Consider the following 22234-nt stretch of genomic DNA (forward strand, 5'->3'; position numbering starts at 1 on the left):
CGAATGAGAAGAATTTGTTCAACATTTTGCTAGATTACATCAAAGAAGGAGATAAATTGTCATCCCCGATGGAAAAGTTCGTAATAAGAAGAACTCAACTGAAGAGGAAGAAGAAGTTCATAATCTGAAGAATTTATTCAACCTTTTGCTCAACTCTATTGCATATGGAAATATATCAACATCAACATTTCCATAAGAAGTTCATAATGAGAAGAACTCAACTGAAGAAGAATTCATCTGAAGAAGAACTCGTCCGAAGTGAGCGAAAAGTTCATAATAAGAAGAACTCATAGCTCAAAAGTTTAAACAATTCAAGCTAAAAATGGTGCTTTATGTCTTTGCTCCATTCCTGTTCCACATCAACAAGCAAAGAGGGGCAGCTGAAATCACCATTTTTTTACCTTTGTCCAGCTGGTTCCTTGCTCCAATTAGCACCTGCAGCAGCCCCTCCACCACAACAAATTCCAACAGCCCCTCCACGTTTCAAGTAACTCAGCAGCCCCTCCACCACAACAAATTTCAGCAGCTTCCACCAACAATAGCTGGTCCTCTACAACAGCCACACATGCAAGGAGAAAGGAAAAATCATCTTTGATTCTTCATGTAAACTGGGGCTGTAAAAACCCCAGAACAAAATGTAAACACACAGAAAAAAATCAAGAGAAATAGAGAAGATATCTAGCAAAATACACAGAGAAAGTCGAAAATAAAAAGTTCTACAAAGATTATTTCTACATTTGATTTTATTTTTTTCAGCTTATATTCTATTTTTATTTATTTTCCAAAAAATAAGTTAAATAGATAAATAAATAAAATAGAAAATATGATAGTTAGAAGTTTTTGGGGTGTTCTGCGTATGATATAAGGAGGAAGAATATGAGTTTTATTTTTATAAAATTTTTGGGTAAACCATGCGTCAGGTCCCTAAGCTTTGGAGTTCATTACTTATTCACTTAAAATAAGGAAAATCACGAAATAATCCCTCTAATTTATGAGCATATTTACAGTTTAGTCATTGACTTCTCTGTTTTTATTATTATTTCGAAATTAACTGTTATATTTTTATTTTAATCTCTATGTTTTACTTTATTATATATAATCCATTAATTATTATTTTTATTCACACACACACACATATATATAATTCATTATGATATTTCGATTAATTAATTATGGTTAAACCACTTTTAATATATATATTTTATATATTTCGAATATTGACTAATAATTTATATTATTTTTATTTAATCATATATTTTTATTTTGGTTATTATTTATTTCAAATTTAATATTTATTATTTTTATCACATAGATATCCTAATAATCTACATTAACTTTTAAAATAAATAAATAAATAAATTATTAAAAATAATAATAACAAATTAGAAAGAAAGAGCACTAATTTTTCTTTTATTATATTTTAATATTATTCACGTTTTTTTAAAATATATTATTTTACTTTAATATTTTGTTTTTTTAAGAGCATTATATTGGATACCACACTTTCAATTATATTAATATAAGCACTAACTTTTGTTTTATTATTTTTAAATACTAATCCCATGATTCTTGGTTTTAATATATAATAATGTTAGTACTTTTAAATTTTATTCCTAAAGTAACTATAATATTAATATATTATGTTAATTAATTTTTAATAAACGTTTATTATTTTTTTAAATAATTAATAAATAATGTTTTCATATTATTTTATTCATTTACACATTTTTTAAAATAATCATAATATCTTATGTTAATTAATTTTATAATTTAATTAAAGAATATTTTTTTATTTGTCTTAGTAATTAAATATTCTATTTTAAATATTTTAAAATAATAAATATATTACTTATAAAAAAACCTAAAAATGTATTTATTTTATTTTTTGGTTATATCAAATTATTTTAATATTATTTCTTAGGAAGAATTATCAAATTTTTATTATTTCGGTCGGAAAGAGAAATATTCGTCCTAAATATTTTAAGAAATAATTTCCCTTCTATTAGAAATATTGAAATATTTTCTATTTTCTTTAGAATTTTCTTTAAATATAATTATGCAATTGAATATAGAATAAAAGAATCATAAAATAAATTTATATTCGAATTCTTAGATTTCTACTAATAGAGACAATATATAATCAACGGGTACTAATTTTGGGCGTTATGGGGATGCTAATCCTTCCCCAAACATAATCGACCACGAATCCCTTTTATTTATTAAAAGAATAAATTTTTGGTTATACGTAGATCAATTTATCTTTTAAATAATGTTTTCTTAAAAACACTTTTAAAAGATGATTTTTAGGTATTCGACTTACCTAACCCAAAAGATTGATGGCGACTCTAAAATATTTTAATAAAAACCATTTATTTATTCACGTTTTCTTTTTTCGTGCCCGGGCGAAAACCGGTTACGACAGAGTAAGTCTTGAAACCAGGCTTCAGTCCGTTCATCTTCAATATGATGGAAGATGTTCCAAGCATTGGCAACCTTCCCGTGTCCATGTAGCTGCGAATCATTGCGGAATAAGTAACGATAGTCGGCAGACAACCTTCCTTTTCCATTTTTGCCAAAATCGCCAATGCACTCCCGATTTGCTTCTCCTTGAAGTAATAAACTATCAAGGATGTATAAACATGGACGGTCGGATGAATGTTGGCTTGCTTCAGGGAATTCACCTTAACCAGTGCTTGTTCGAATCGACCCTTTCGTAGCATTGCATGGACAAGGCTTCCATAAACATACTGATCCAATGGGGATTGTTCTATCCTGGCATTATCTAATATTTCTAATGTTTCTTCGAGTCCTGCTCGACAAAGTGCCCTAATATACAAGGAATAACTTAGTGGAGCCGAGAATCCGATCTTGCTGAGAGATTCCACACAGCTTCTGGCTTCTGTTAGCTTGTCAACTTCACATAGACAACCAAGATATGTTTCAAGTAACTCTTTATCGGGGTTAAATCCAGAACGGATCATTTCTTGGAGGATTTGAACGGCTTCATCTACCTTCCTACCTTTTCTCCCGCAGAGTGATATCATCAAGTACTTGTAGGTACTAGCGGTTGGATTAAAACCGTCGGATTTCATCTCAGTAAAAGTCCTCAACGCAATTTCGGTTAGACCAGTTCGACCATATTGCATTATCATGATCGCCCACGCATCCGATACTAAACAACCCCTCCTTTTCATTTCATAGAAGAGCTTTCTCATGTTCTTGAAATCTTTCCCGCATCCGGAGATTTTGATAGTCCTGTTGTAAGTTTCTGAAGTGTGCTGATAACCGGCTTGCTTTCCTGCCCATGAAAAGAAATTAAAAGCATTTTTACCATGCAAACTGCTCTTTCGTAGTATTTCCACCTCAAGTTCCGGTGTAAACTTAATGTTGCATCTCTCCAAACCTTCTTCAACATTGAACCAATCCTTTGAGGATGATAATATTCTATACACTTCTTCCAGGTCCTGCTCGTTGAAGGCCTTCGAAAGGGATTGTACTTGGTTACAATCTATCCTGTTGGGCTCTAAACATTTATCACCCAAATCCAGGAGAATGTCCTGTCCTTTGAAGCCGTTATTGCTTACCTCATCGGCCTGAGCATGAATTTTACTAATTCTCTGCATTTGCTTCAATTTTTCAACAATATCTGTCTCTCTATTTCTCTCCATGTTAGATATAATCCATCGAAATATATCATCATCTCGAATGACTACCTTTTCCTCCTGCATTTTGCATAAAACCCGAAAAATTTCATCTGTCTTTGCACCTTTACCAAGCTCCTTAATGAATACTGAATATGCTTTCCAAGTGGGTCTAATCCCCCTATCCTCCATCGAATTGAACACTTTCCAAGCTTCGGATATACGGTTTTGGCCAACATGACCCACAACCATGGCCATAATAGCAACAGTATCAGGCTCGACACCTTTCTCCAGCATCTCATTGTATAAATCACAGCCTTTCTTATACTCCTTCGATCTAAAGAGGCATTGCATTAGATCGGTGTAAGTAGAAGCCGCAGGCAAGAACCCGGATTCCTTCATGCTTTGGAAAAGATCAAATGCCTTAGAGAAATCATTTCTTCTCAAATACCCATTGATGATAATCTCATAAACCTTCTCGGTAATCAGTTGTCTTCTCTTCATAATATCAACAATCTCCATGGCATCAGCAATCCTATCAGCTCTGCACAATCCTTTGATCAGAATCTCGAAATAAAGGGGGTCTAAAGACAAATCTTTCTTCCTAAGGTCCCGAATAAATTCTAAAGCTTCCTTGATTCTTCCAGAAATACAGAAACTCTTCAATACATAGCCATAAACTTCTTGTTCTGGAATCTCAGAGACCCTCATCATGTTATCTGCAACCAAATGAACCGAATCGGTATCCCCTGATTTCGCTACGCAATTCAGCAGCATCTTGTATGAATTTGAATCAAGGCTCATTTCCTTCTCAACCATCTCCTTGTAAAACTCTAATGCTAACTCACCTTTTTCAGCATTGCAAAGAGCACGCACCATCGTCGTATAAGTCGTTGTGTCAGGTTCAAAACCGCATCTTTTCATGTTTTCGAAGACTTCCAGCGCTTTGCCAATCATCTTTGACTTCCCATATTGTGAAATTATAATTGTCCAAGTCTTTATATCTTTCTTGCAAGATTTCGCCTCCATTTCCTCCAATATCTTCTCAACCAGCCCAAATCCTTTAGCCTCACCACTTACATACAGCATGGTATTGAAAACTTCAGTCGTATAACTAAAACCTTCTCTAACCTTCACCCAGTTGAAGAATCTAAAAGCTAAATGAGGCACCTTAAAGCACCTTTTCAACACTTTCTCAACAATTTCTGGTTCAAAAGAAAACCCTGATTTATCTAATTGTTCCTCCATGGAAATCAAGGCGTTTTCAGCTCTAACTATCTTAGTTATCTCATGAACCACTGGACTAACATCGAATTCGACTGAATTCCCCATCCGGTTATCATCCAAAGCCGTTACATTCTCCTCTGTTCCCACCAATTCACTCTTCTCCTGGGCATTTTGATAAACATCTGGCCTGCCAGACGACGATTGTTTTATAAACCCAGATTCCCTGGCATTGGTTCGTGGGGTAACTGAAAACCCAGATGGGATTTCACCTGAGGTTACTTTAACAGCTCCAAAAATTTCAGTTATTTCATTTCGCTCCTTTTCCACCAATTCACTCCTCTGCTGGGCATTTTGACAAACACCCGGCCTTCTAGACAACGATTGTTCTATAAACTCAAGCTCACTGGCTGTGTTTCGTGGAGTTATTGAAAACCCAGATTCGGTTTCATCCGGAGTTACATTAACAGATCCTAAAATATCAGTTATTTCCTGGAAGAGTGATGGGATTCTACAAGCTTCAGCTTGTTGGGCTTTCTTCGTTTGTTTTGATGATTTGGAGATTGATGAAAAATGAAGAGCGAGAGGCTTATGTCTCGAGAAATGGAGGAGAACCCCAGATTGTGAATGAAAGTGATGGAATCTGACCAAGTACTTCATATTCAAGCAAATCTTTTGATCTCCACTACCTTTGTTGTTGCCGATGTTCAGTTTCTTCGGAAAGATCGAACAAGGCAGGGTGGTTTTGAGAACCTACATGTTTAATGTTCAGGGTAAATTACATTTGTAACCACTTAACTAACGGATAATTCTAATCTGACTATCAATCTTTTAATCTGGTTAATTAGATCATTTAATTATTTCAATGATGCTAATCAAATCCCTACTATTATTTGGGCGCAACACTCTGATTTCTTCTCCTGTATTCCTTGTTATTTGACGACGGTTCCCTCACATCGTCGGCAAAACGAACCCTTTTCTTCACTTGACATTTCCCATTCCCTAAAAAAAACCTAGAATTCGATTCATGCTGCAATGTTAAAATAACCTAAACAAGAACATCAAGAAATAACATGCATGCACGTATGCATACGTCTAAGTATGCATGCGTGCATGTGTGTATGTATATATTACCGGCTAATTCAAACTCGGTCTTCTTCAAGAAATCAAAGAGGAGGCGTTTATGGATTTCATTTGCAATGAAAATTATACTCCCAAGAAACTGCAATGCCATGAGCCCTAGCCTTAAAGATCCGGTCTCCATTTCTTTTTTCCTTAATTTTCTAAAAGATTTTTGTTTTACTGATCAAATGGATCCACTGAGAAATGATGACGAAACAAAAGAGGCATCTTGAAGAAGAGAAGGACGAAGAGAAGAAGTAGGTGGATGGATGGTTTTTATATGTGAAGATGATGAAACAAAGAGGATGAAGAGGATAATTATTAACTAATAATACACAACATATTGCCTTGTATGCTTAATTTTGACTTACCCTCGAAATAAATTCTCTAAATATTCAACTCAATTTTGGTGGTTATTATTAGATAATACTAAAACAACAATAAGGATGACAATTAATGTAATTTATTTTAGTAAATATTTAAATTTGATACCCTTATCTTGCAATTTTGATAATTCTTCATATCTATTCCACCTAATAATATTATTTTCAAAGTTTAAATTTAAATCCGTTGATTAAAAATACAATATATCTTACCATTTTAACTGATAATTTAATACAATGTATCTCACTATTCTATCCTATATGGTTACTTCTAAATGAAGAACTTAACTCTGTGGATGTTTTTTCACTGTTTCTTACTGGTAGTTTACATGAACAATTAAGTTGGTGGTTGCATTTTTTAAGAATTTTGGTTCTTTTGCTGATATAAAGTTTATGATACATAGTTTTCGGAGGATCTTTTAATGCATTTCATCTTTCAGTGTATGATCTGGTGTTCTTAGCTGAATTGATGAGGGAAGCAACGGATATATACAGATGCTTTAGTTCCCGAGTCTGACATCTCCTCCATCTTCACGTCCCCACCTGTATGCACAGGTACGTGTTGCTGTTGCGCCAATGCTTCAAGAAATATGATAAAATATGCATCCATTATACTGTTTTTTCTCAATCTTTGTATTAGACGAAGTTATAATTGGTTTCCAATCGGCTTTAGGTACATGGCTTGTTCAGTTTTCTTTAAAATACCCGCATTTGGCATCTTCTCCGACACATTTCAATATAGCTCAATATGTATAGGACTCAAGTACTTCAAAGAAAATGAAGAATCGGAATAACATACATCATAGCCTGTGTGTCGATTATCTCCTAATATTTTGTTTATCCTCGCATGTTCAGGCTGGACCTGATTATTAAGAGAAGGTGGTCACCAAAACTGAATACTCTAGTTAATTTCTTTTATATATATTCGACACACATTTCAATATAGCTCAATATGTATAGGACTCAAGTACTTCAAAGAAAATGCGAGTATCCTCGCATGTCGAATATATATCTTTCTAATGCAGTACACATGCTAGAGCTAGACCTGCTGATTAAGAGAAGGTGGTCACCAAAACTGAATACTCTAGTTAATTTCTTTTATATATATTCGAGTATACTCGCATTAGATACACACATACACACATATATGTAAATATACATCCGGGACTGAAACTCGAGCCAAATCTTTTTGAAAAGAAATACGGGTCTCGTTAAAAACCCCACTCAACTCAATCGAGCCGAAACTCAATCAAGACAGCGGACGGGAAAAGAGTACCCAATTATTTTATTAAATAACATCAGTACATAACAGGAACATCCATTAATATGTACCATCTATTCACCAATCCGAAAATCTGCCTAAAGCAATTAACCAACATCCACGACCCCTTCCAACTCGTATAGGAACCAACTATGGACCCCTTCCATGGTTGCACTCGACCGATTCCTCCCTTAGCCAATCTATCCGTCTCTGTGTTGATATCTCTAGAAATGAGAAGTGTTATCACATAAATCTGCCTAATTGTTATGTCAATGATTACTTAACAGTTGAGTTTGATGGTTTAATTGAAATCAAATTGAAAGTGTAGTGTCTTAATTGATGAAATTATTTATCCAATGATCAAAATAGAATCAAATCAATAATCTAAAGACCTTAAAGATAATTTACCCTTAAATTCAATATAGCCATTAGCCTACATCAAATTAACAGTCGACTCAAATAGCATGATTAATTTAAAATTAAAAGATTAATTCTTCTTGTAAAATCGAGTTTTGTTCATTCTTCTCAAATTTCCTGCAAATAGAATGTGGTGACGATGAAACAAGTAGTGATACTTAGTTTTGGGTTATGAAAAGTAGAGGATTGGGTGATAATGATTACCTTTGAGGGCCTGTGCTTCAGTGACGAAAATTGGGAGTAGAATGCTGAGGAATGTATTATCTTTCATGCTGACAAAAAGGAGCATTCATTATTAGATGATTGCAGTTAATTATTATGCTTTAAACGTTTAAAAAGCAATTTGATGAACTACCTCCTCTTTCTCTGCATATAAATTCACATAAATACTCTACTGCCCTTCGGTAGGTTTTGCACCTGAACCTGAAGATAGAAAACAAGTAAGAGATATAATTGCAGCTTGATGATAGAAAACACAATATATTGTTGTAAAATTGGATGAATGATTGAAAGGATTGGAGGGCACCTACCTTATTCACCCAAATATCCCGGATGTGAGCAATCTTATGCCAATCGGCACCACTGTCCTTCCTACATCTTTCCTCCAACTGGGGCACTTCTAGTATAATCAACTCTTCCAAACTGGTTAGGCCACGCATCTCGTACGGAAGCGATGTTAAATTCGGCAAATCTACTAGATGAAGCACTTTCAGATTTGTTAGATGTTGAAGCCACTCCGGAAGATGCCGACACTTTGGAATGTTTACCAAATGCAGAATCTTTAGGCTCGTATAATCTTCGAATATTTGGATGCCCTCTGCAGATAGCTCGAGATCCTTGCAGTGTCTAATAGAAAGACTTTCAAGAGAAGTGAGATGTCGGAACACAGGAAAGAGTGACCTCAATCCATTGCAATTCTGTATATGCAACAATTTCAAGTGAACATGGTGTTGAAGCCACTCCGGAAGATGCCGACACTTTGGAATGTTTACCAGATGGAGATTCTTTCGGCTCGTATAATCTTCGAATATTTGGATGCCCTCTGCAGATAGCTCGAGCTCCTTGCAGTGTCTAATAGAAAGACTTTCAAGAGAAGTGAGATGTTGGAACACAGGAAAGAGTGACCTCAATCCACTGCAATTCTCGATTTCTAGTTTTTTCAACTGAACAAGATGCTGAAGGCAAAGGGGAAGAGACGCCAGCTGTGGAAGTTCAATAATCTTCAGATGCTCAAGAGAAGTCATCTTTTGCAGGAATTCGTTTAGCATGTCGTAGTCCAGTTCTTCATGAATATTCCCCACTTTGAAAGATTTCAATTTGGAGAGAGGGAGAGATGAGGTTGACGGTGTAGTGTCGCTCATTTGAATGGTATGCTTTAATGGCCTTGAACTGGTATTCACCAATATTAGCTCATCTTCGACTGATGGATACAACGGCATTGAACTCAAAGGGCAATTTTCAATGCGTAAATAGGAGAGACAAGGAAATGCCATGGTTGATGCTCTTCTATCCTTGTCGCCATCCTTATCATTGTCGATCGGGCTTTTCCTCCACCAACTCTTCATATTTGGGCATTCCTCGAGGTGAAGACGCTTAAGCGACGGGAAGAATGATTCTGATTCATCTTGTCCTCCACTGGGCTCACTGCCGTCCATGGACTCCAGCTCAGATAGATTAAAAATGATAAGCCGTTGAAGATGTGGCAATCGAGAAAAGGAACGGAGATGTTTAAATTTACTGGGACCCCATATTTTAATATCCACCAGATGCGTGAGCAAAGAAATCCAACTTGGGAACTTGGCATCGCCCCTCCATTCTATCACTTGGAGCTTCCTCAGATTAGGATGGGGCTGGAGGTCTTCAAGTGACTTCTCTTCATCTTCACTATCTCCGCTCCATTCTAAAACCAGTTCTCGTAGATGTTGCTTCCCTTTCAAATTAGCAGCTTTAAACTTCTCTCTTGCATTTTTCACGAATCCCAAATTTCTTATTGTTAGCTCTCCCCTCAGGTTGTTGAGCTGACTCAATTCACTTAGATCCGCAGCAGCAGCACCATGGGAACCGTCTTTATCCACAACAAACATGCTTAACGTCTGAAGCGAAGTCAGCTTCCCTATTCCACGTGGCATATGAGTTAAGGCACAACCATCAAGCGGAAGATGGGTAAGGTTCACCAATTTTTCAATCTTCTTTGGCAATTCTTCAAGTCGGCGACAAAAATCAAGTTTCAGCACTTGCAAATTTTGCATCTTGCAAATACTCTTTGGAAGGATCTTAAGATGATTCCAAGAAAGATCAAGGTACCTCAAATGTTTCAACTTATGAATGGAACGTGGGACTGTATCAAGTTCTAATTCACGTAATTCTAAAACACGCAAGCATCTACAATTTGAAATTATTAAATCCCAATTTGCATCATTCATACATTCATATCTGCTTGAAAATTTTAACAAACTCCGCAATTTCTTTCCCTTGAGCAAATGCATCAATGAAAAATCAATCGATACGTGACGACATTTCTCATCAATCTCACTTGTACTTGAATCTAGAATGCAGCTCTCCTTCCCTGCTACCGATTCAGCAAGATCATGCATCAAATCATGCATTTTACATGTTACACCCCAACGTTCATCTTCTTCTACCTCTTGAAAGAAACTTCTTTCAACCAGACATTTAAAATACTCGAACCCAATCTCTTCAAGAGATTCACTCGAATTTGATTGTTTTACAAACCCTAGAGCAATCCACATTCGAACAAGTATTTGCACATCAAATTCATGATCTTTTGGGTACAGTCTGCAATAAGCAAAGCAATGCTTCAACTGAGATGGGAGATGATCATAACTCAACCTAAGTGTAGGCAAAATCTCACCGTCTCTTTGAGATATTCTAGCAAGTTCATTATCTTTGAAAGAAAGCCACTCAGTTTCAGTTTCTTTAAAAGATAAGGTACTAGCTATTGTCCTTATAACCAAGGGAACTCCACGACACCTTTCCAAAATCTGCTTTCCTATTTCCACAAAGCCTGAATTTGTAGAATCTGCACATCTTTGTTCAAAAGCTATTTCTTTGAACAAAAACCATGCATCATCATCAGACAAGCCTCTCAGAACATGTGGCTGACATTTACTAGTAACCTTAGCTACCCTCGTAGAGCGAGTAGTTACGATTATCCTACTTCCTTTGGCTCCACCCATCAGTAACTTCTTTAAGCTAATCCATGGCTCCCTCTCCTCATTCCAAATGTCATCTAAGACAAGCAAATATTTTTTCCCGTCAATTTTGTCCCGAAGTTGTTTTTGCAGTTGATCCATTTCGAGATTTTTACCAGGTTCTTGATCAGTTACAGATTTAATGATGTTTTCCACAATTGTTCTCACATAAAAAACATCAGAAACACAGACCCAAATCCTTAACTCGAAGTGGTTTTTAACCATTTCGTCGTTATAGACCAACTGCGCCAACGCAGTCTTGCCTAAGCCTCCGATCCCCACAATCGGAATGACATAAACATTCTCTTCACTTTGAAACTCCAACAAGAGTCTTAGAAGAGCTGCTTTGTCATCGTCCCTCCCAATAATTTCGCCTTTCGAAACAAAAGAGTGCGATTGCTGCCTCCTTTTGTCCATGAAAGAGGTTTCCACAGGATGGTCACGCTGAACCAAGTTCAACATGTTGGCCTGACTTTGAATGGAAGTAAATCTGGCCTTGATGGCCTTGATTTTTCGTCCCATTTTGAGACCATAAATAAACGGGTTCGATCTCGAGAAGCAAACGCGTACCTCTTTGGTGAACTTGTTCCCACTCATCAGATTCTTCCGCAAGGCTTCAGTACGGACATCATCCAGCACGTCTTCCGCATCATACATAGCATCTTTCAGCTTTGCTAGCCAATCTTTGACGCTTTCGCTAGCCACGGACTGCTTTTCTGCGTCGAGAAGCACGGCTTTGATGGCGGAGATGGTGCTTTTGAGGTCGTCGAGATCGTCTTCGAAATTCCACCACAAGCAAAGTTGCTCCAGAACAGGGGAGCTCAGTTCAGAAATGAGCCATCCGGCGATGTCAAAGGCAATTCCTTCGGCCATTGCTGGTCTAAACACGAACGAAGGCAAAAGTACAGTTTGGAAGTGATTAATTGCTGCAAAAGGAAGACTGGAAATGATTTGAAGAAGATGAAATGCTGGTGTTATATACACAGTGAAATAGTATTGATGCCATGGCCCACCACCAAAGGAACATTGCTAAAGCAAAGTAGGCCCTTTGGCTCATTATTAAAGCAAAGTCTCTATGATTAGAACAAAGCTGTCTCAAAAGTCGACATTGGCCTGATGAGGAAGATATTTCCCACCGTGTATAATGTTCTTTGGTTTTATACTTGGGGTAAATGTCCTTTTTCATCACTAAATTTTCTTCTCTCTTCATTTCAGGTCATTAAAAATCATTTTTTGTTTAATTTAATCACTCAACTTTGACATTGCTCACTCCACCATTAAATAAAAATGATGTGATGACATGACAAATGATATGATGATATATCAAAACGATATCATTTTAGATACTTGAAAAACCACCAAAACGATATCATTTTAGATAATTGAAAAAAATACCAAAACGATATCGTTTTAAATTTCTGTAAATTTAATAATTTTTTCACATTAGGTCGATTAAAATGTATGAATTTTGACGGAATCCTAACAGCCAGTGACAAAAGAATAAAGTTAGTGACTAAATTTATAGAAAAATAGCTTGATGGCCAAAGTAGAAATGGTGAATAGTTAGGTGACTAATGCTGTAGTTTACCCAAAAATACTTATGTACCAGATTGGGAAAATGGTATAATTTAGATACTTGTTTGTAAACTAAACAATTTTATTTCACAAATTATAAACTCCTAATTACATGGCAGTTTATAACCGGCTGATTCTTGATCGTTGTTTAAGACTTTAATTACCAGTTGTTTAGGTACTAAATTGATAAAAAAAATATATAATTTAAGTACCAATTTGTCATTTATGCTATTTAAATTTACGAGATGCCGTCCAACTTCCCCCCCCTATTAATATAGTTACTGGTAGCTGAAGATCGAAGCCTTAGCCTTCACTCACTGGCCACTGCAATTTCCGATTTAAATCTCAGATCAATAACATCTCCGGTGAAACGCCATCGCATCTCCGACATCCAGATAACTCTTATTTCTCCGGTTAAAATTTGTGCTTCAGCCGTCGATAGCGGCGTTTTTTCTTTTTCTTTTTGTATATATTTTTAGATTTTCGATTTATCTAGAAAAAGAAAACTTTATCGGAATATTTCTTTGTTTCCTGTTTACAATTTAACTGGAAATGAAGAAAAGAAGTCTCTTTATTCATGTGAATTATGAGAAATTTATGAGAAGGAACTCCATAAATAGGCCAAATCTAGTTACGTTGACAATTGGAAAAGGCATCAAGGCAGAGACGTTTATAAGATTTCGTGACCTTAAAATTCTGCGGGGAATGTTTATGTCTCCTGTCAAGGGGAAATACAATTAAGTTGATAATTGAACTCTTTGGTTTGATTTTGATTTGAAATCACTATGGAGTTGTTAAATTACCCAATGTGTAATGAGGTAAGGGGAGGTAGGATATTAGGTTGCCCCCAACGCCAGGTTGAGAGCAGCTTCCGTGAGAGACCTCCGGCAGTCAGGATTATGAATTGTCCATCGTGGAACTTAATCCCACGACCACAATGTTAAGAGCCTTGGGCTCTACCAACTGAGTTGGACGAACAATTCTGTTAACATATCCCAAAGTATATGTAATTAAAATAACAAAATAAATAAATAAACTTATTTATAAGCATAATTAAATACAATGTTTAAATAATAAAATTATCCAAAGCTTAAGGTTGTGCTCTATGTATTGAGAATTATCTAAAATACAATATTTATTTTTATTAAAAATAATAAAATATTTTGAATTAGGGCGGGAGATATAAAAATCGAGTTCCAAACAGAGAAGCTTCCAACAAATTCCCATTGTATTTATCTGCTCATGAGAAAAACAATTAATTTTCTTATATATTTTTGAGTTAATTACACCAATCAGGTCCAATTATTTCTAGGTTTTAAATTGGTCCTCAATATCAATAACATCTCAATTAATTTCTTTTTGCCAGTTTAACAATCCACTTGAAAATTAAATATCATCTTGAATTTATGATATAGTATGTGATGATTATAAAATAATATATATTTAAATTTTTTTGTAGTCTGTTGACAACGAGTGCATTCTGTAGGTACAGTTGTTCGAATTTGAATTCTTTATGAAAAACAACATTTATTTTTACTACTGACATCACTCAACGTGTTCATATCAATAAAATTTAATTCACGTATTCTAGTTATGTTTTACATTAGATCTAAATTAACCTATTAATGTCCAAATTAATGATTAAACTGATAAAAAAAACTTGATTGAAATAATATTAATGATTTAAATACTTGATTAGAATGATTATAATTTGGTGACCAATATAGAATCCAAATCATAATTTAAAGACGTATAGTGAATTAACTCAATTGAGATAAGATATACGTCGTAATAATAATACCCTAGTTTTAACTAGGAGTGTATTCGGTTCGGTTCGGTTTTTTAATAAAAGTTAAACCGAACCACAATAAACGATCTTTTGAAATTAAAATCGAAACCGAATGGTATAAAAACCAAAATATGTGAAACAAATTTTTTGATTTGGTTCGGTTCTGTAATGCAATTTTTGATAAATTGAATTTTTCGGTTCGGTTCGATAATGCGATTTTTGATAAACCGAATTTTTCGGTTCGGTAATGAGTTGTATTTACTTTAATTGAACTAAATATTAGGTCATTAGGGGTAAATGGGTAACCGGATGGACATTAATTTAAAATTCAAACTTATTATTCGGTTCAATATAAAACAAGAGACGATTTTTTGATTTTCTCGATTTTGTTACTCAACCTTTAACAATCTTATTATTATTTGATAAAAAACAATTTTATTATTATCTTATGTATATATTTAAGGCGGCAAAGGGCAACGGTCCGTTATGGAGGGTAATGATTTTAATTTGAAGGGAAGCCCCCCGTATTGTACGGTCACCGACCCAAGATTCGTAGGTTTTTTCTCACACTCTCTCGTTTTTCCTGAGCTGCAATCCAAGGCCTTAGAAAATCCAAAGAAAATAAAAAGAAAAGAGAAGAGACAACCAAGAATCTAATCTTACTTGTTTTCCCATTTTTTTTGGGATTTTTTTGCTTATATTAATTGGATTTTCTCTTTGTTTGATTAAGTGAGATCTTTCGGAAAATCGAGTGGCCAAGAAGGCATTTTAGAGGATTTCAAATTCTGGGTTTTTTTTAATTTGGGTTTGACTGGGTTTTTTGTTAGGATTTTTCTTTTCTTTTCTGGGTTTTTATCAGGTTTGGGAAATTATGAGAACTTCATGGGCAGATGCTGCATCTGAAACTGTTGTTTCAAACAACAATCCCGTACCTCGTCCAAGTCGACACACTTATGTCCCTCCCCACCTCCGCAACAGCGCAGTTTCCGACGCGCCGGCACCGTCGGGACCGCCCACTGAGAGGGAGAGTTTTGGCGGGAACACCGGTGGTTCCCGTTGGAGCGGGAGCAGTCGGACTAAGCCTGAATACGGGCGTCAGATGCAGGGAAATGGTTATGATGCAGCCGGAAGAGACGGCGGCGGCAGCTGCAGGAATAACAGAAGTGGCGGCTGGGATAGGAGAAAAAGGGAAGTAAACCCATTTGTTAATGATGATAAAGTAGATGATATGAAACAAGGTTTTAGTGAACACGAGAACACCGTGATCAATTTCGATGCATACGAAGATATTCCGGTGGAGATTAGCGGCGAGAATGTTCCGCCGCCGGTAAATACGTTTGCGGAGATAGATTTAGGTGAAATGATGAACCAAAACATCAGGAGGTGTAAGTATGCGAAACCGACACCGGTTCAGCGATATGCAATTCCTATCGCATTGGGCGGAAGAGATTTGATGGCTTGTGCTCAAACCGGGTCAGGGAAGACAGCTGCATTTTGCTTTCCTATTATCAGTGGGATTATGCGAGAGCAGTACGGACAGAGAGCTCGAGGGGGACGAACTGTTTACCCCCTCGGTCTCATTCTATCTCCCACAAGGGAGCTTTCATGTCAGGTGAGATTCTTGTAAACATGTAATCTCTTTGAATGGTTTAATGTGGATTTGTTATGATGATAATGCACTTTCAGATACACGATGAGGCCAAGAAGTTCTCGTATCAAACCGGTGTCAAAGTGGTTGTTGCCTACGGGGGAGCACCGATTAACCAACAGGTTGTTATTGCATCAATTTAGGTTCTACAAAACATTCTCACTCCATATCATTTGATGCATTTAGCTGTTCTATGTTATATCATTTAGATTTTGACTCAACTAGTTCTTAGTTTTTTTAAAATGTGTTGTAGTTTGATATAGTTTTTGTCTAATTATGATATCTTCATTAAGGGTGTAGAAGGAAGGAGTCTGTTATCTTTCATAACCCCTATTAGATGCATTCTGCATTGAAGATGTGATTTTGCTGAATTGTGCTAATATGTATATATGTTACTTGAACTCGGATGTATTGTCAGATACGGGTATATACGTCTGAGGCGGGTATGTTTAACTTTTCTAAAGTTTATGTCTTTATATCTTGTCATGTTGTCTGGCTTTTCAATTTATGTTATAATGGATTTTGTTTATTTATCTTTTTTCCAAAAATCTCCAGTGGCTTGTGGCTTGTTGGTCGCCTTGCAAACCCCTGCCTCCCTATATCTGATTTCTGATTATTTCCCTTTTTTCGGTTTTGTTTGCAAATGTTTCGTTCCATAGTTACGGGAGCTGGAGAGAGGGGTCGATATTCTTGTGGCAACTCCGGGACGTCTGGTTGATTTGCTGGAGAGGGCCAGAGTGTCATTGCAGTCAATTAGGTACTTGGCCCTTGATGAGGCCGATCGCATGCTTGATATGGGGTTTGAGCCACAAATCAGGAAGATAGTAAAACAAATGGATATGCCAAATCGGGGTGTCCGACAAACAATGTTGTTTAGTGCCACCTTTCCAAGGGAGATACAGGTTGGTTATGATTGTTAAATATGGTTTCTTTGTTGATTCATGCTTTCTGTTATTTGAATGTTGAAGTTGTATTCTCCAACATATTCCACTCATACATAATCCTTTTGCAAATGGTTGTCGTGCAGAGACTTGCTTCCGATTTTCTTTCGAATTACATATTCTTGGCTGTTGGGAGGGTTGGCTCGAGTACGGATTTAATCGTTCAAAGGGTTGAATTCGTTCCCGAGTCGGATAAGAGAAGCCATCTCATGGATCTTCTGCATGCACAGAGGGAAAATGGGGAGCATGGCAAGGTAATGCAAGACTACCATGTATGCTTATGTTCCTTTATCCATATGTCTTTCAATCGAATCTGGTTACCGTGTTACTTGGTATATTTGTTTGATGAATAATTTCTGTCCGGCGTGACAATTAATAGCTGTATGTCTTTGACTTAGCAGCAAGCTTTGACTCTAGTTTTCGTGGAGACTAAGAAAGGGGCTGACTCATTGGAACACTGGCTGTGCATTAATGGATTCCCATCGACGACAATCCATGGTGATCGGAGCCAACAGGTAATTTGTTTAGAAATACATTTGCTGAAGATAAGTGAAAGAATGAGGCCTTTGTACTTGTGTGAAATTGATATACTTGTTCTTTCAATTGTTGTATTGAGCATTACTTCCATTTCAGTGAGTTCTAGACTATGTTACTTAGACTTGAGTTTGAGAGTCGGTTACGGGTATATATCCACCATGGCATGTTCAATTTCCATTCAAGTTTTTCCATGTATTTGGAGGATCTTTGGAGAGTCGTATCCTCCTACCCTTGTTTGGATTCACATCAGACACTGGTTTTAGATGTGGTTGCTTCGAGAAGAAGAAAGAGTTCGAATAACATTGATGCAGACTCGAAGATCTATTTTGCATTATGTTAGTATGTCTTTACATAATGCCGCGAGTTTTCTTGTATGCAGGAAAGGGAACTAGCATTGAGATCTTTCAAGAGCGGGAAGACCCCGATTTTAGTAGCAACTGATGTGGCTGCTCGGGGTCTTGATATACCCCATGTAGCTCACGTTGTCAACTTCGATCTTCCTAACGACATCGATGATTATGTTCACCGGATTGGTAGGACCGGCCGTGCTGGTAAAACAGGGTTGGCTACCGCTTTCTTTGACGAGAGCAATTTATCACTGGCAAGGCCACTAGCTGAGGTAATGCAAGAAGCAAATCAAGAGGTACCTCCATGGCTCACCCATTATGCCTCTCAGGCTCCCTATAGTAGTAACAGGAATCGACGATCTGGAGGACGTTTTGGTGGTTGCGATTTCAGGCGGGAGGAGTCATTCGGTAAAAACCTGGATTACTATGGCAGAGGAAGTAGTGGTACTGCATTCGGAGTTCCTGCCGATTACGGTGGAGCATATGTTCCCGGTGTAATAAGTGCATGGGATTAGGTCCCCTACTCTATAATGAATCAATTTTTTCGTGTTTGTCGAGTATGTAGGATTGATGGCATATGCATTGACAGTAACCATAAAATACTAACCTTTTAAGCCCGTCTTCTGGCCGTGGATAACAAGTCGTAGTTCGGCCGGTGACAAACGAAACTAACCCGGTTAGGCTCGGGTGCGTCTGCGGTTTTGCGTGCTCGGTTCGGCGAGAAAATATAGGTAAGATCCTAGGATGCAAAAGTATAAGGGTAAACTTTTATGCCACATAATGCATGTTGATGACATGTAATAACCATTTTGGAAGAGTACACATATGTATCAATAATATGAAATTTTTGTATAAGATAAATAAAATTTTAAAATGATACTATAAGTAAAATAGATAATTATTCGAAGAAAATTCAGTGTCCACCTATTAAGGTGGATCCACCAAGGATGGCAGTATCTCTCTTACGTCGGAAAATATTAGTTCTATCCCAAAGATCGGTCGAGTTCTTGGTTGGGTTTTATCCCAAAGATGAATAGAAGGGCATTGAAAATATAATCGTACTTCTAGAAATTTTATAATTTTACACCTCTTTATTAATAATATAATTTTTTATGTTTATATCTTTTACACAAAATCATGTGTTTTTTTTATATTCCTCCCCCATATACCTGAGGCTGCTTGCATTATATTTCCCTTCCATGAAGGCAAACTTATACACCATGCCCATCAACAAACTAACTTAATTATGCAATGTTGTGATCAAGAATGGACAGAAAGGGTTAGACGGATAGTCGTCTTTTGAAAATTTAAAATTATTATATATTTTAAATTATTTTATGTAGTTTCTATTGAAGATCTGTTTTCGGACGTAAAATTTTATATTATGATTAGTTTATAAAATTGTAATATAAAATTTTAAATAATAATTTTATAAAATTTTAGAGATCACAAAAAATTATTAATAAAATTTTAAAAAAAATCAGCAATTAGTTGATCTAGTGAGATGAGGTAATAGATTCCTTAAATCAGGTTAGGTGTTCGAATCCTGACGATAGTGAGTTGAGCAACCTAGGTTGGAAGGGTCACCCCTATAATGGGTCTCTGCAAAACCCGATATGAATTAGTCAATCAGTAGAATAGATATTAGCTATTTTATTTTTCTCTTATTGATTTTAACTCTAAATATTTTAATACAAGTTGAATTTAACTTGTATTTACCTACTACGTACATCAATTCTAACTCTTAAGATATCATTTAACTTATATTATTAAATTTACAACTAAATATATATTTCAAAATTAGTTTGTGCAGAGAGTCGAGTGGTTCTGTTGTTCGGTAATTAATTTAAGGTTAATTTAAAATATATTTAACTTAAAAGTTATATAAATATACAATATTTTCGATTGCAATTGAAAATGTTACATTGAAGTAGTTTTAAGGTTTGCAACTAAAAAAGTTATAAAAATCTATAACATTTTTTATTGTAACTGAAAATGTTATCGAGAAATATAATCACATTCAAACTAAAAGATTACGCTCTTGATAATATTTTCGGTTACAATAAACCTTTATCGTTTTTCAACCTTATATTAACAAATTATATTTTAGACTCTCGGACACTATTTTTACCGGTGAAAGATGTAGTTACTCTTCTTTTACTTTAATTTAACATAATGTGTTACGTTTGTTTTATAAAATATCTTATAATATAAATTTATTAGAAGAAAGATGTATTTGTTTGATGAAAATAGCGATCGGGTAAATAATTTCGAAGAATGAATATCATATTTTAAAAAGTGGGTTTCGAAAATTAATTAAAATGTAATTAAAAAAATCAAAGGGACTACACCTAACCCTTTCTTAAAAAAATGAAACACTAGAGTGAGGGGGTGAGTGGATGACCTATAACTCTGGTATTTCAATTTGTTTTTTGGTAATCAACGCATTTAGTATCTAAATTATTAGTTTCAATCTATTTTAGTATCTGAATTTTTAATTTTTTTCAAGATCATATCTAACGTTTAATTTTTATTTCATTTTAGTACCCCACCAATAAAACTCAACACGTTTAGAATTTAGTACCTAAACTATCAATTTTAGCTTATTTTAGTACCTAAACTCTCAAAAAAATCAAAACCTAACGTTAAATTTTGAACGGTGCACTAAAATGAAACAAAAACTAAACTTTAGGTATGGTTATGAAAAAAAATGAAAGCTTACTTACTAAAACAGACCGAAAATGATAGATTAGGTACTAAATGTGAAATTTTCCTTTTTAAAAAAAATAAATATTTATATAAAAAGCTCGCTTTTAATCTCATTCATTAGTGTTATAATACATAATTGGTTATACAACTGAAAAATAAAATGATCTAATTGATTCAAATTTAGATCGAATAAACTTTAGTTTATATAGGTATGTCTATTTTAGGGTTTTGATTTGGAGTTCACAATTCACGATTTATGGTTTTAGGATTAAGGGGAAGAATACAATGTAGTAATTGTTCAAAGACTTAAACATTTGACAATAAACGTTCATATCATTGCATACACGGCGGTGCTCGAACCCGAGACTTTAAGTGGTAACAACAAATCTTTTAATCACTAAATAAATTATTAAATTGTATCGAATTAAAAGGGATAAATCTCGAATTTAACATAGTAAAGGGACTAAAAGTGTAATTAGACCTCAAAGAGAAGAAATAATTCACTAATAGTGGTAAACATAAACATCATATTCAACACAAGCGTCGCCAGTCTTGAGATCAAATGTATGAGTCCTTGCTTCGACATATCCACGAGCAAACCGGAAAACCCCACTGCCACCCATCACCGGCATCTCTCTTACGGCGGAAAGCACCGGGTTCCGCCCCATAACGGTAAGGCTGCTTCCATTATATTTCCCTTCCATGAAAGCGAAGTTATACGCCATCAACAAGCTACTTTCGGTCTTCGACGTTAAAGCATAAATCCCTTGCGCTCTTCCCACGAGTTTGGACCCTATATCGGGGCCGACCGTCAGTGGATCGTCTATCACCGCCACCGCACCGAACGGCGACGAGGCGGACGTCGTTTCTGCTTTGGCCACGCGGACAGCGGTGGCGTTTTTGCCGGCGACGATGTCGTGGAAGTAGAAATGGAGGTGGCTTAGTTTCTCCGGTTTGTTTATCCCCAGGGACAGTGGAGAGAGGTTTCGGGAGAAAGGCTTTGCTTCTACGGTGGCGAAGGAGGAAGCTAACGAGAGGACCGCGAGGAGGAAGACGGCGGCGGCGGATGAGAGTTTTAGGAGGAGCTCCGCCATGCTTGAGGCAATGAAAATTTGATGTAGATTATAGGCAATATATATACTGTTCCCGTTTTGACTTTGAAATGTTGATTAGTTGTGCCTAATAAGAAAAGAATTTATATATAAAGTGGGCTAGTTGAATTTGGTAAGAATTTAATATAAATATGTAGAAGGTGAAAATTGATCTCATTTTTCAACAAGTTCGGTTATTTACCCCATATATTTATTCTACTACTTTTATTTTGATTTTTTTATTTTGGTCACTTAACACCATTGTTTTTTTCCTTAATTAATCCGGGATGCTTAAAGTAGTAATATCTATTTTAAAGACTCTCAACCATTCGACAAT

General features: G+C 35.7%; 3 protein-coding genes and 1 pseudogene across 3 annotated transcripts; 1 reads left to right on the forward strand and 3 right to left on the reverse strand.

Moving 5' to 3' along the window:
* Positions 1-397: 397 nt before the first annotated feature.
* Positions 398-8707, reverse strand: LOC120183888 (annotated as a pseudogene).
* Positions 8708-9278: 571 nt separating this feature from the next.
* On the reverse strand, positions 9279-12133 carry LOC120183889 (putative disease resistance protein RGA3). Its single transcript, XM_039188482.1, has 2 exons — positions 9393-12133; positions 9279-9330 (listed from the first exon to the last, which is right to left on the reverse strand). The coding sequence occupies exons 1-2, from the start codon at positions 12131-12133 to the stop codon at positions 9279-9281; spliced, it is 2793 nt and encodes a 930-aa protein (XP_039044413.1).
* Positions 12134-15495: 3362 nt separating this feature from the next.
* LOC120183932 (DEAD-box ATP-dependent RNA helicase 37-like) lies at positions 15496-18891 on the forward strand. The gene is made up of 6 exons (XM_039188520.1): positions 15496-16236; positions 16311-16394; positions 16932-17174; positions 17300-17467; positions 17615-17728; positions 18130-18891. The coding sequence occupies exons 1-6, from the start codon at positions 15496-15498 to the stop codon at positions 18610-18612; spliced, it is 1833 nt and encodes a 610-aa protein (XP_039044451.1). The 3' UTR covers positions 18613-18891.
* A 2349-nt stretch (positions 18892-21240) lies between these two features.
* On the reverse strand, positions 21241-21951 carry LOC120183935 (dirigent protein 22-like). The gene has a single exon (XM_039188524.1). It carries the CDS (start codon positions 21898-21900, stop codon positions 21310-21312), a length of 591 nt encoding a protein of 196 aa, XP_039044455.1. The 5' UTR covers positions 21901-21951; the 3' UTR covers positions 21241-21309.
* Positions 21952-22234: the final 283 nt, after the last annotated feature.

This window comes from Hibiscus syriacus, unplaced genomic scaffold (genome assembly GCF_006381635.1).
Source record: "Hibiscus syriacus cultivar Baekdansim isolate YM2019G1 unplaced genomic scaffold, ASM638163v2 tig00112852_pilon, whole genome shotgun sequence".
In the NCBI taxonomy this organism is placed as follows: Eukaryota; Viridiplantae; Streptophyta; class Magnoliopsida; order Malvales; family Malvaceae; genus Hibiscus; species Hibiscus syriacus.

Coding starts and splice junctions, on each gene's coding strand:
- LOC120183889 (XM_039188482.1), bottom strand. CDS start 12,133: ATGGCCGAAGGAATTGCCTTTGACATCGCCGGATGGCTCATTTCTGAA. Junction 9,331..9,392: donor CAAATGAGCGACACTACACC/GTCAACCTCATC, acceptor ATATTCATGAAG/AACTGGACTACGACATGCTA.
- LOC120183932 (XM_039188520.1), top strand. CDS start 15,496: ATGAGAACTTCATGGGCAGATGCTGCATCTGAAACTGTTGTTTCAAAC. Junction 16,395..16,931: donor GAGCACCGATTAACCAACAG/GTTGTTATTGCA, acceptor TTCGTTCCATAG/TTACGGGAGCTGGAGAGAGG. Junction 17,468..17,614: donor AAAATGGGGAGCATGGCAAG/GTAATGCAAGAC, acceptor TTGACTTAGCAG/CAAGCTTTGACTCTAGTTTT.
- LOC120183935 (XM_039188524.1), bottom strand. CDS start 21,900: ATGGCGGAGCTCCTCCTAAAACTCTCATCCGCCGCCGCCGTCTTCCTC.